Here is a 13,347-nt window from a genome sequence, read left to right as displayed (position 1 = left end):
TGAAGTTTGAGTTGCAGACTTGTTAAAACTTATGCTTTCCACTGCCTTGAGGCCAAACAGCAAGACATACATGTTTGGAAGGAAATTACTAGTTCTCCTAGACTCTGAGTAATCAAAGATGGATTTAACTGGGTTTTTTTCTTCAGTAGTCAGCTATTTTGTTTGGATGTAGGGCATCAGTTTAAGAGGGAAAATAATGGTAGAGATTGATTGTTTTATCTATATTTGGAAAAACCACTTAAATTATAAGATTTGAATTCCATGAACACTCTAACCCTAACCCTTGATCTATAGAACAAAGCGAACAATTTATAATCACAATTGGGACCAGATTTCCAGTCATAAGTCATTGTGGTTTTAAATTGAGACATCCATGTGACAGAACCCATTTTTCTGACATTTTTTTGTGGTGGTGGTTAAGCGAATTGCCATACTCATTAAGCAAATAGCATGGTCATTAAGCAAACCATAGGCATTTTTTTCCAGAAACCAGCAAAAAACACTAGAAATATCAAAAGTATTGCAAATCACATTCATGGGACTGTGGGACACTGAATCTGATAATAAAAGCAAGCCAGCTGCTGAATGCCTAAAATATGACCACAGGAATGTGGGTGCAACATTTTATGAGGGGTGGAAGTGCTTTACAAATTTTACAAATTTACAAACCACCTTGAGACTGTAAGTTGAAGACTATTTGTAGCCTTATACTAATGGCATCAATTTTGTCTTAAAGTTCATTTTCAAAATATGTTTGTTGTTTTCTAGGATCATTCTTGGATAGTAAAAGTCAAATTGTGGTATACTCTAGACTGTGATGGTGAACCTATGGCACATGTGCCACAGGTGGCACGCGTAGCCATATCGATGGGCATGTGAGATCAGCTTTGGGCCTTCTGGGCCCACCAGAAGTAGGGAAACAGGCTGTTTCCAGCCTCCAGAGGGCCTTGGGGGGGGGGAGACCCATTTTTCTCTCTCCCGAGTCTCCAGAGGCTTTCTAGGAGTCTGGGGAAGGCAAATACAGCCTTCCCCACCACCCTGGAGGCCGGAAACTGGGATCAGAAGTTGGCAAACAGGCCATTTTCAGCCTCCGGAGGACCTCCGAGGTGGATGGGGAAGGCCTAGAAAGGCTCTGGAGACTGGGGAGAGCAAAAAATGGGCCTATCGTGCCATTGCGTGCCAGGAGCAGGGGTCGCGGGGGGGTCGCGCAGGCATGCGTGGGGACAGGGCACATAGAATTATGGGTGTGGGCAGGTGCACACACCCCCCCCTTGTGGCACGCTGTGCAAAAGGGTTAGCCATCACGGCTCTAGTACATTACCTTTAAATGCTTTTGTTGTGATTAATAATATTTTTCATGAGAGTTTAGCTTCTTATACAAGAATGTTAAATTCCTGTATATTCTACTTTTGGACAGTGGCTACATATTTTAATAAACCAAACTATATACTCTGATATATAGAGACTTGTACTTGTAGATACTAAATCCCAGAGTGCCAGGGCCGGATTTTCCTATAGGCTAACTAGGCTTCAGCCTAGGGCCTCAAGATCCAGAGGGGCCTACACAGTGTGGGATTCTGGGGGTTCTAGGTGGCTCGGCCGAACCCTTTGTTAAATTGCTGGCTCCCCCGCCCCTCCGCACCACTATTTATTGCCAATAAATAGTGGTGGGCGAGGGGCGGGGGAGCCAGCAATTTAACAAAGGGTTCGGTGGGTTTTTTTGTAATTTTATTGGCCCCCGGAGCTTCAGCATAGGCTAATTGGCCTCCCGGCTCTCAGCTGATTTGTCTCCGCTATTTTGCTTCCTTCCAAAGAGTGCTGATTTTTTTTCCCCTAGCTATACTGAGAAACGAAAGTGAAACTGCTTTGCTGTTGCTGCAAGGTTGGAAAATTAGGCAGGCAGAATTCTTTTCTTTTTCCTCACCAAAAAAGGTACGTGCAAACAATGGGAAATTTAGGGAAAAAGAGAAGAGTTCAGGATTTTAAAACACAAAAGAAAAAAAAGCTGTATTTAACTAGGGAATTGTAATAATTGAGATACTATTAATTGTATATTTCTGAAAGCAGAAATGGTTAAGTTGTTGTTTGGAGGAATATATGGGGGAAATTATTTGGTTTATTATTATTGGTAAATATAATTAATGGATTTGTAAGAAATTGGATTGCATGGAAATAATTGGAATATTCATGTTCATATTGATTAATATACAAAAAAGGTAGTTATATAACTAATTGATTTATATTAAAATGTTGAATTTATATTAAACAACTAATATTACATAATTAACCAATGTGAGGATGGATATAAAAATAGATGACAATGGGAAGGGGTATAATATAGAATAGAAGGGAAAAATTGAATTTGATTAAGATTAGAGATGAGGATGAGGGTAATATTGGTTTTTTACAAAAATAGATGAGGAATAAATATGGCAAAAAAGAAATATAGAAATTGTAAATTTAATTGAAATGACTAAACACTGTTTAAATTTGTGAACCGGCCAAATACTCTGTTCAAAGAAAATACATTGTATGTTTGTATGTGTGTTTCTAATTATTGTTATTTATTCATATTTGTTCTCTTTTATTCTTTAAAGTTTAACAATTCATTCTTTATCTTAATATCTTTATATTTGTTTGGGGTTGGCTTTCTTCCCTTTCATCTTTTTTATTGTATAGCAATCTTTCTCCTCAAACCTACCACCTCTCTTTTCTTTCCTTCTTACTTTCTCTTCCTCCCCCTCTTCTTCTCCTCCCTACTTCCTCTTCCTTTCTCCTTCTCCTCCTCTCTTCCTTCCTCTCTCTCCTACTCTAATTTCCCTTCCCTTCCTTCATCCCTCTCTATTGCTGTATCCTTTTATACATATGGACTACTCAGAGAGCTGAAAAAGTTATTTCTGACTGGTCCTTGCACTTTTGACCAGTCCTCGAACTTACGACTGTCCTCACATTTTACGTTTTTGCCCTATCTTGTCACCATGGTGAAGAAAAGCAGTTGTGAAATGAGTGACATGGTTGTTAAGAAAGCTGCACGGGCATAAATGTGAGGATGGTCATAAGTGTGAGGACCGGTCAAAAGTGCGAGGCCCAGTCAGAAATGACTTTTTTCAGCCCTCTGGGTAGTCCTTTTGTGTATATGGACTACTCAGAGGGCTGAAAAAGTTATTTCTGACTGGTCCTCGCACTTTTGACCAGTCCTCGAACTTACGACTGTCCTCACATTTTACGTTTTTGCCCTATCTTGTCACCATGGTGAAGAGAAGCAGTTGTGAAATGAGTGACATGGTTGTTAAGAAAGCTGCACGGGCATAAATGTGAGGATGGTCATAAGTGTGAGGACCGGTCAAAAGTGCGAGGCCCAGTCAGAAATGACTTTTTTCAGCCCTCTGAAAAAAGTCTATGCACATAGCCACGCCCACCCGGTCACATGACGAGCTACCCACGCCTACATAGTCACGTGACCAGCTAGCCACACCCACCCAGTCGCATGATTGCCAAGCCACACCCCCAACTAAGCCACGCCCACAGAACCTGTTGTTAAAAAATTGAATCCCACCACTGGTGAAAGGGCCTCATAAGTGGAATAGCCTAGGGCCTCTTTCAATCTAAATCCGGCCCTGCAGAGTGCATTTAAGTGCAAACATTTGCATTCTATGTCACAATGATTTCGTACAGTTTTGTACATTAGAGTTAAGCTTTTAATGCATATAATTAACCAAATGAATGATTGCCATCCTGTTACTCATATGGGATCACGGAATAAATGAACATAGCACAAAGCAGCTGAAGTAGAACCACTTTTCAGTGATGTATAACAGCCAAACAGATTCAGGTAATCATTCTTGCAATTAGAATTTGGGTTTTAGTATTATGTCCCCTTTTTTCTTTTGTGAAATCTTGAAGGGTACATGGTGTCTGCTCTTTGGCTCCTGTCTTGTTTTAGCAAAATAGGAACACAGGAGAGATCCAGTAAATTGTTCTTGGCTTCACTTCTAGGATCAGCTACAAAGGGAAACAAAGCTGTTTTTTAAATAGCTATGTTTTCTCTTTGTTGCATAGCACTGCTGTCAAAAGGCCTTCATTTCACATTTTACACACACACACACACACACGTGTGTGTGTGTGTGTGTGTGTGTGTGTGTGTTAGGTCTCTTGTGTGTGTGTGTTTTAGGTCTCTTTCATGGATGTTTTTATCAAGTAGGATCCATTCTATGACTGCCTTAATCCACCTGTCATCAGTTCTTCTTGCTATGTGACCAGCCCATTTCCATTTCAATTCTTTTACTCTCGTGATGATATCATATAGTTTTGTTTGTTCTATAATCCATATCTTGTCTTGTAATGCTGAACATATATATTTCCATGGCTTTTTGTGTCACTTGTAGCTTTTGTATATGTGTGTGTGTGTGTGTGTTTATATATGTATATGTGTATGTATATGTGTATGTGTAAAATAAATTTTATTTGTTTATATAAGAAAATTTGTATGGCTGTCCACTTACTCTTAATGACTCTGGTGGCTTACAAAAAGAAAAACCCAATATACAAATAATAAAAAAATACCCTCCACCTCAAAGTGGAGGCCAATCTAATTTTCATAGGGATGATGTTCCAAAGGGAGATGCCACTACAGAGAAGGCTTTTCTTCAGGGGTGAAATGTAAAAATGTTTGCTACTGGTTCTGTGGGTGTGGCTTGTGACCAGGTTCATGTGACCGGGTGGGCATGGCCAACTTGACGTCACTCACTGTTAGAGCAGGAGCTGCACATTTTGAAGCTCATTCTGCCCTTCAGAAGCCCCCAACGCTTTGAGTTTCCCTCCACCACCCAAGCGAACATCGGAGCCTTCTCTTGCAGAAGCAGAATCCAGGCACAGAAATGGAAAAATGAGGGGGGAGGGAATGGGGAGGAGAAGTGTAATTAGCAGAATCCAGGCACAGAAATGGAAAAATGAGGGGGGGGGAATGGGGAGGAGAAGGTGTAATTAGCAGAACCCAGCACAGAAATGGAAAAACGAGGGCGGGGGAATGGGGAGGAGTAGGTGTAATTAGCAGAATCCAGCACAGAAATGGAAAAATGAGGGGGGGAATGGGGAGGAGAAGGTGTAAGAAGATGTTTCCTTAGATCGCTGACACTCCCAAGAATGAGTTTGGTGGTGCTAAATTCCCAGTTTAAATATGGGCTGAGGCGAGACAATCGGTGCAGCACTATTTTATTAACAAACGGCAGAACTGAACGAACAGACAACAAAACCCTGACAGCGTTTATATATGCCGGCTGTCAAACCCAACCACCAATCAACTGGCACCTTTTCTCCCGCCTTTGTGGCTGCTTCTGCGTCAGCCAATCAGGGAATGGCACTTCCGTTGTTAGGCAACATGCAGAACACAACACCCCTTCACCCCTGGTTGGTGCACACATAATCTTTCAAGTAAAATCTTTCAAGTAAGACGTGTGCGCACTCGGCTTGATTGTCTCAACACAGGAACAGCTGGCTGCAGGGTCAGTTCCTCAGTGGCCAGTGGACAGGCCGGTGGATCTTCCGGGACAGGCGCTGGTGCAGACACATCCGGTAAGCATATTGAAGGTTGTCTCGTGCCAGGGGCATCGGATGGAGGAATGATAACTGGTGCTGGTAACTGCAGGTGCTCGCCCTGGTGTGCCGGGGAAGCGCCAGGTGTGCTAGTTAAGCCTTGGGGCAGAGTTTGGCTGCACAATTGATCCACATGTCGCCACCACGTTCGGCCATCGTCAAGCTGGATTCTGTAAGAGCAGGGACCTGTTATATGAGTCACTTGCCCTGGCAGCCAACGTGGTTCACCCCCAAAATTCCGTGCGAAAACCAGGTCTCCCACCTTAAATGCCCGAGGTGTCTGACACCCAACCGGAGTGTTTTCCAGCGCATATGTGGGATGTAGCCGGTCTAACATAGTTTGCAGGTGGCGACCCGTAAGCAATTCCGCCGGACTTCTGTTTGTGGTAGAGCAGTGTTGTGTGCTGCGCCAACAGGTAAATGGCCACTTTCTCTGGCCAATCGGCGGGTTTAAGTCAGGCCAGCGTCTCCTTGACAGATCTCACCACCCGTTCGGCCAAACCATTTCCCACAGGATGAAATGGTGCTACTTGAGCATGGCGGATTCCTAGGTTAGCTAGGAATAACTGGAAGGTGACAGACGTTAATTTTTTTTTTATTTTTTATTTTATATTGGATTTCTATACCGCCCTTCTCCCTAAGGACTCAGGGCGGTGTACAGCCAGATTAAAAAAAACATGCAGAACAAATATTAAAAACAATTAAAAGATATATAAATTTGGCCCAATTAAAACTCATTTACCAATTAAAAACGTTTAAAACATTTAAAAACAGTTAAAAATTTCATCTTAAGCCAGCCCGGCTTGTTTAAATAAATGGGTTTTAAGGGCGCGACGGAAGGCACTGAGGTCTTGGATTCTCCTTATCTCTGGGGGGAGCTGATTCCAGAGGGTGGGTGCCCCCACAGAGAAGGCCCTCCCCCTGGGGGTCACCAGCCTGCATTGTTTGGCTGATGGCACCCCGAGGAGGCCCTCTCTGTGGGAGCGCACGGGTCGCTGGGAGGTCGTCGGTAGCAGCAGGCGGTCTCGCAGATAGCTAGGCCCTATGCCATGGAGCGCTTTAAAGGTGATAACCAACACCTTGAAGCGCACCCGGAAGACAACTGGGAGCCAGTGCAGCTCGCGCAGGAGCGGTGTTACATGGGAGCGCCATGCTGCTCCCGTCACTACCCGCGCTGCTGCGTTCTGGACCAGCTGGAGCCTCCGGGTGCTCCTCAAGGGGAGCCCCATGTAGAGAGCGTTGCAGTAGTCAAGGCGAGAGGTGACGAGGGCATGAGTGACTGTGCACAGGGAATCCCGATCAAGAAAGGGCCGCAACTGGCGAATCAGGCGAACCTGACAAAAGGTCCCCCTGGTTACAGCCGTCAGATGTTCCTCCAAGGACAGCTGCATATCCAGGAGGACTCCCAGATTGCGAGCCCTCTCTGTGGGGGCCAATGACTCGCCCCCAATAGTCAGTGATGGAGTCAACTGACTATATCGGGATGCCGGGAGCCACAGCCACTCAGTCTTGGAAGGGTTGAGCTTGAGCCTGTTCCTCCCCATCCAGACCTGCACAGCCTCCAGGCACTGGGACATCACTTCAAGGGCATCGTTGGGGTGGCCTGGGGTGGAGATGTACAGCTGGGTGTCATCAGCGTACTGGTGGTATCTCACCCCAAAGCCACGGATGATCTCACCCAGCGGCTTCACATAAATGTTGAACAGAAGGGGCGAGAGGACCGATCCCTGTGGCACTCCACAAATGAGAGGCCTCGAGGTCGACCTCTGCCCCCCTGCCAACACAAACTGCGACCGGTCGGAGAGAAAGGAGGAGAACCACCGCAACACGGTGCCTCCCACCCCCAACTCTTCCAGCCGGTGCAGCATGATACCATGGTCGATGGTATCAAAAGCCGCTGAGAGGTCTAACAGGACCAGAACAGAGGAACAACCCCTGTCCCGAGCCCTCCAGAGATCATCAACCAACGCGACCAATGCCGTTTCTGTGCTGTGCCCAGACCTGAAACCCGACTGGAACGGATCTAGATAAGATGTTTCCTCCAGGAATTGCGGAAACTGTCGTGCGACCACACTCTCAACAACCTTCGCCATAAAGCGAAGGTTGGAGACAGGACGATAGTTGGCCAATATTGCCGGATCCAGGGACGGCTTCTTGAGGAGAGGCCTCACCACCGCCTCTTTCAAGGCGGTGGGGAAGTAACCCTCACTCAACGAAGCGTTGATAACACCCTGGAGCCAGCCTCGTGTAACCTCCCGGGAAGCCAGTACCAACCAGGAGGGACACGGGTCCAGTAAACATGTGGCCGCACTAAGTCTCCCCAAAATCCTGTCCACATCATCAGGAGTCACAGCATCAAACTCCTCCCAGATAACATTCTCAAGACTATTCCTCGTCACCCTGCCCTGATCTACCCAGTCAGAGTCCAAATCCCCCCGGATCTGGGCGATTTTGTCATACAGGTATTGTCCGAAATCCTCCGCCCTGCCTTCTAAGGGATCCTCCCGCACTCCTGGATGGAGCAGGGCGCGGGTCACCCTAAACAGGGCAGCCGGACGATTCCCTGATGACACAATAGAGGCGGAAAAGTAGTTAGACTTTGCCGTCTCTATCGCCACTAGGTAGGCCTTAATATGCGACCTTACCAGTGTTCGATCAGATTCAGCGAGACTGGCCCTCCAACCGCTCTCCAGGCGTCTTTTCCGGCGCTTCATTTCCCTCAGCTCCTCAGTAAACCAAGGAGCCGCACGGGATCGGCATCGGGTCAGAGGCCGCAAAGGCACAACTCGGTCCAAGGCCCCACCAGCCGCCCGATCCCAGGCGGCTACCAGGTCCTCGGCCGAGTCATGTGCTAGATCCTCAGGAAATGGCCCAAGCTCCGTCTGGAACCTATCAGGATCCATCAGGCGCCTGGGGCGGATCCATCTAATTGGATCCACCTCCCTGCGGCGAGGGGTCGCGGTTCGAAGATCTAGGCGAAGGAGTGAGTGGTCAGACCATGACAAGGGTTCCATGTCTATATCCCCTATAACAAGACCACTCAACCACTGGCCAGAGACAAAAATCAGATCCAGAGTGTGACCTCCCCTGTGAGTAGGGCCATGAACTAACTGGGTCAGGTCCATGGCCGTCATGGAAGCCATGAACTCCCGAGCCACCTCAGACGTTTCACCGACGGATGGCAAGTTGAAATCACCCATGACTAAAAGCCTGGGTGTATCTACTGCCACCGTGGCTATCACGTCGAGTAGCTCAGGTAGGGCTGTTGCCACGCGGCAGGGAGCCAGGTACGTAAGCAACAAGCCCATCTGAACCCCACGGCCCCACCTCACAAGGAGGGACTCACATCCGGCTATCTGAGGCACAGTGGTCTCCCTCGGACTCAGATCCTCGTTAATAATAACCGCCACCCCCCCGCCCCTCCCCTGAGCCCTCGGCTGATGGAATGCTCTGAAGCCTGGTGGGCACATTTCAACCAGAGGGACGCCACCCTCCGGGCCCAACCAGGTCTCCGTAATACCCGCCAGGTCCGCTCCTCCCTCTTGTATAAGATCGTGAATGAGGGGGGCCTTATTGACCACGGACCTGGCATTGCACAGCATCAGCCGAAGGCCCAGCTCCTGAGTATCTAAGCCACCTAGTATCCGAGCAGAGCCTTGGGGACCGGGGCAAGCAATTGCTCTCAGACAGCAAGTGCGAGCCCCCAGCACCTGATGTGGTCCCCTGCTCCCGCCATATCTGCCCCTCCCATTCACCGTGCCGATGGTACAGCCCTCATAGATATCGTCCCCCATCCCTTTCCCAATCCCTCGTCCGGTGCCCCCCGGATCGTTACCCTGTGCCGGGCACGGCTCTGACCCTGGTGGATTTCCCCCCCAATCCGCCTTAGTCGTCTTCCCAATATCTTTAAAAGAATAATTACAACCCCCTCCCCCAGAACCCCTTAAAATCTTTAAAAATTTCCCTAAAAAGCCCCATAAATTCTTCCTTGCTCCATGCCATCTCTCCGGACTCCAAAGTCCGTCATCGAGATAGGCCCTCGATAATGTGGGGGGCCAAATCTGCGAGAGGGGAGAATCTCGCAGGGCGAGGAGTTCCGACACCGAATACATATAGCTATCAAGGGGAAACAGTCCAAGGGTGGGGGACCACTGATGTTATAAGCGTAGGGAAAATTCCAGTCCATGGTCAGGCTGCCAAGCTCCACTGTCCTCTCACGACAGTGGCTAAGGAGGTGCATATCATTCGACCCCGAAAGTTTCCAGGGTGGCCGTCTCTCACCAGGCCAATCCATGGGGACTTTGATAGAAAGCTCAAGGGTGAGGATAGCCATATTCCACCTCCTCGGCCCCATGTCCATAGAACCAGTATCCCTCCTGGGATTAGCAGCATCAGGGAATCCAATATCCAGCTCAAAGGAGGTTTAAGTTCGTAAATGTTCGTCAGAAAAGTTCTACATGGTAGGGAATCCAGACAGGCCAGATGGAAATGGGAAAAAATTAGGAGTAGTTCAGCAGGCCAAGATGGATGGGAAGCTATGATCGTAGTAGGCCAATAGGCCAAAGCTCAGTCTGAAGGAAGGAGGGGGGGGATTCAAACCGCATAAGTTTGTAGTCATTTTCCAGCCCCAATAACCCTCAACCTTCCATTCTAGAGGGTAAAGCTCCCCAATTTCGTCCCCCCCCATCCAGCTCACCCTGGGGGGGGGGGCTCTGGGTCTCCCTGGGGGTAACCCTTCCCTCAAGGGTCATATACTCTCCAGTCACCCCAAAATCAGACCTAAAACCGCTGCTGAAGAGTCCTGGGCCGTCTGTTTGGAAGTCTTTAGGCCCTTGGGAGCCGCCCCAACCTTAGGCGCCCCCGTCACGACCACCGCCGCGGCCTCCGCAGTCCCCATCGCCATCGTCGCCATCGGCCCCCCCACGGACGTCCCCAGCCGCCCCCTGCCTCCAAAGATCCACCTCGAGGCATCCAGGGGCGTGGGGAACCTCCGTAGGGGCCTCACAACGCCGACGTCGTCCAGGAGCTGCCGCCGCCGCCGCCATGACCGCCCGCGACCGCCGCCGCCGGTGCCGCTCCCCTGCAGGCCGCAGACCGCCGTCACCCACCGCCGTCCTGACATCATCCCCCTCAGCGCTGGGATGGTCCGGGGAGCCGACAAAGCTTCCAACGGGCTCCTCAGATGCTGCTTCGTCCGGGCGGGGGGTCATAGATGTTCGAAATGACCCCCCTGAGCCCCGCCAAGCCGAGGCATCGCCCCCAAGAAGCCGAGACTCAGCGCCAGAGCGCCATCTTGGGGCATGCGCAGAAGAAGTTCGCGGCCCATTATCAGTCACCAGCACATCTGGAAGGCCGTGGGTGGCAAATAACCTGCATAACACCCGGATGACCTCCTCAGACGTGGTCGAAGTCATTAGTTCCAACTCTACCCATTTTGAAAATGCATCCACCACAATAAGGAAAGTGCGTCCCAAGAACGGTCCAGCAAAATCCAGGTGGATACACGACCACGGCCCCCTGGGAATCTCCCACTCCCTTGGGGGGGAGGTGGGAGCTGCCAGCCTTGATCGTTGGCATTCTGGAAAACTGGAGACCCAATTTGAGACGTCCTTTCTGTCAGACTTCGATGATATCTCAAAATAAATGAATTTCCAAACTGCCAATCTTTAAGGAAATCTTCTCTTTATTCGAGTACAGCAACCGGATCATGACTCGTGCGGACAAGACTGACCTTTTGACCCCCAATCCCTCCCTTTCCGATCCCCAGTTCTCTGCTTCTCGTTGGCTATCTTCCAAGTCACTCTCCTGACTTCTTGTCTCGTCATTTCACAGGAATGTTTCCCCCCCTCTTCATTTCCACAGAGACCGAGCTTCAAAGGGATTTAGCAGGCAAAAGTCCAGGGCTTATCTCCCTTTCTATGTCAGCGCTGAGGCGCTGACATTTGTCAATTTTGGGCCACCAGACATAGCTTCGGCTCAGGCCTTTCATTTGGACTATGCCGGGATGACTCTCATGTAAATGCTGCAGAATTGACGTCTGCAGCTTGGGGCCAACCACTACCCTATGACCCCATAGTAAGCATCCCAGGTGGACTGATAATTCTTGCTGGCAGATTTTGTAGGGTATGAAAGGTTCACCCACCTTCCCTAACAGCCATCCCCTGCCCACCCAGTCCAAGACCTGAGACAGGATGGGGTCCTGGCGGGAGTGAGCAGCGATATCGGTGATGGTCAACGGGGTGCCCAGCTCATCGACCATCAGGACAGACAGAGCTGGCATGGGGTCAACTACCCCAACAGACAGAGGCAAAGGGCAAAGGGCAACGGCTGAGGGCATCAGCATGTGCTATGAGCTTACCCGGAGCTTGCTCAAATTCAAGATGGTTTTGGAGACTTTAATTGGTATCACCTTTTAGTCATGAAGATTATGAATAAGGAGAACAGAGCCATTTCTCGTCTAAGTGCTATTGCTATTAAGAATCTATGAAAGTACCCATTGTGGTTTATAAACCAGATGTCAACTTGCAAATCTTTCAAGTTGCCATGAGCAGGAGGGAGGGAGAACTGAAGTGAATTCCATACATTTTTCTGATCGCAAGCAGAAGGAGGGTGTTAGGTTTCACAGCCAGCCAAAGTGGTTAATTGGAGAATGTGATTTATGACATGGCCAGGGGGGAGGGGAGAGACAGGGTCATAGGGGAATGTAAATCTGCCTGGGGTCAGTCCTGACTGCATCCAAGTATTGTCGGAATGGTGCTCCAAATAAATCACTATATTTCCTTTGAAGTTTGGATCATGGCTCATGAATTAATTAGGGCATCTTTCGGAAACTTGACACCAGAATTTAGAGCTATACCAATTATGTATGTTTAGCAAAACTTTGATAGAAAAATATTTGCATCTATCTAATGTCTGGAAGGCGATAATTATTTCTTGCACTGTATACTGTAAGGAGTTGGGATATTAATCCAACACTTCTGAAGGAGCATTCAAGCTTATTATCCCCTACTTGTAACTTGAATACCCCAATGTAGAAAAAGTTTTATTGCCAACTGGCAGGTCCTCATCCAATAATATAGATCAGGGGTGTCAAACTCGATTTCATTGAGGGCCGCATCAGAGGGTTAGGGTGGGTATGGCTGGGGTGGGCATGGCCAGCTCAATGTCACTCATGTCAAGGGCACCTATGGTGGTCTGCGCTGGGCTGGGGAGATACATTGTCTCCAACAGAGGAAGGTGAGACCAGGAAGAGCGCCAAACCCTTGTCTTCCAGAAGATCCTTGCTGTCCCTCTCAAGCCACATGGAGGACCCCTGAATGGTGGTGCAGGCTGTCCATAGTCCTAGGCAACAGAGGGCAAGCTCCCAGCCCAGCCCACAAGGTCCCAGGGCACCGGGACCCCACAGCCCAGCCCTGATTCCCCAAGAGGGTGCCCAGCTTCGCTTACCTCTTCCTCAAGGCAGCAGCTGCTGTTCTCACTCTCCTTGGCTAGGTTGCTCATGGTGTATGAGGGAGGGCAAAGTGTGTGGGTCAGAGGGAGGCCCACTCCCTCTCCATGCAAGGAGACTTGGCTTTGTAACCAAAGCAATCTTAGTGATAGGATGGGAGATCACCAGGAGAGGTCAGGAGGAGGAAACAATGGGATGGTAAAAGGGCAGCAGGGCTGTTGGTGGCCAAGTGCTAAGGCAGGACTTCCCTCAGTCCTGCCCTCTCTCTCATTATAACCTACCTTCCTTCCTTCCTTCCTTCCTTCCTT

The 13,347-nt window shown here is 48.9% G+C and overlaps 2 protein-coding genes across 4 annotated transcripts in view; one reads left to right on the top strand and one right to left on the bottom strand.

Moving 5' to 3' along the window:
• The window catches only part of UNC5D (unc-5 netrin receptor D), a 696,347-nt gene that overhangs the window by 206,160 nt on the left and 476,840 nt on the right, over window positions 1–13,347 (top strand). The window lies entirely within an intron of this gene.
• LOC148112477 (uncharacterized) lies at window positions 6,282–9,923 on the bottom strand. Its single transcript, XM_087875566.1, has one exon. The coding sequence runs from the start codon at window positions 9,702–9,704 to the stop codon at window positions 6,381–6,383; it is 3,324 nt and encodes a 1,107-aa protein (XP_087731692.1). The 5' UTR covers window positions 9,705–9,923; the 3' UTR covers window positions 6,282–6,380.

Source organism: Pantherophis guttatus, chromosome 9 (genome assembly GCF_059756535.1).
Source record: "Pantherophis guttatus breed Tessera chromosome 9, ASM5975653v1, whole genome shotgun sequence".
NCBI lineage: Eukaryota > Metazoa > Chordata > Lepidosauria > Squamata > Colubridae > Pantherophis > Pantherophis guttatus.
The sequence above is the reverse complement of the archived record's forward strand: the minus strand, read 5'-3'. Positions and strand labels throughout refer to the sequence as shown.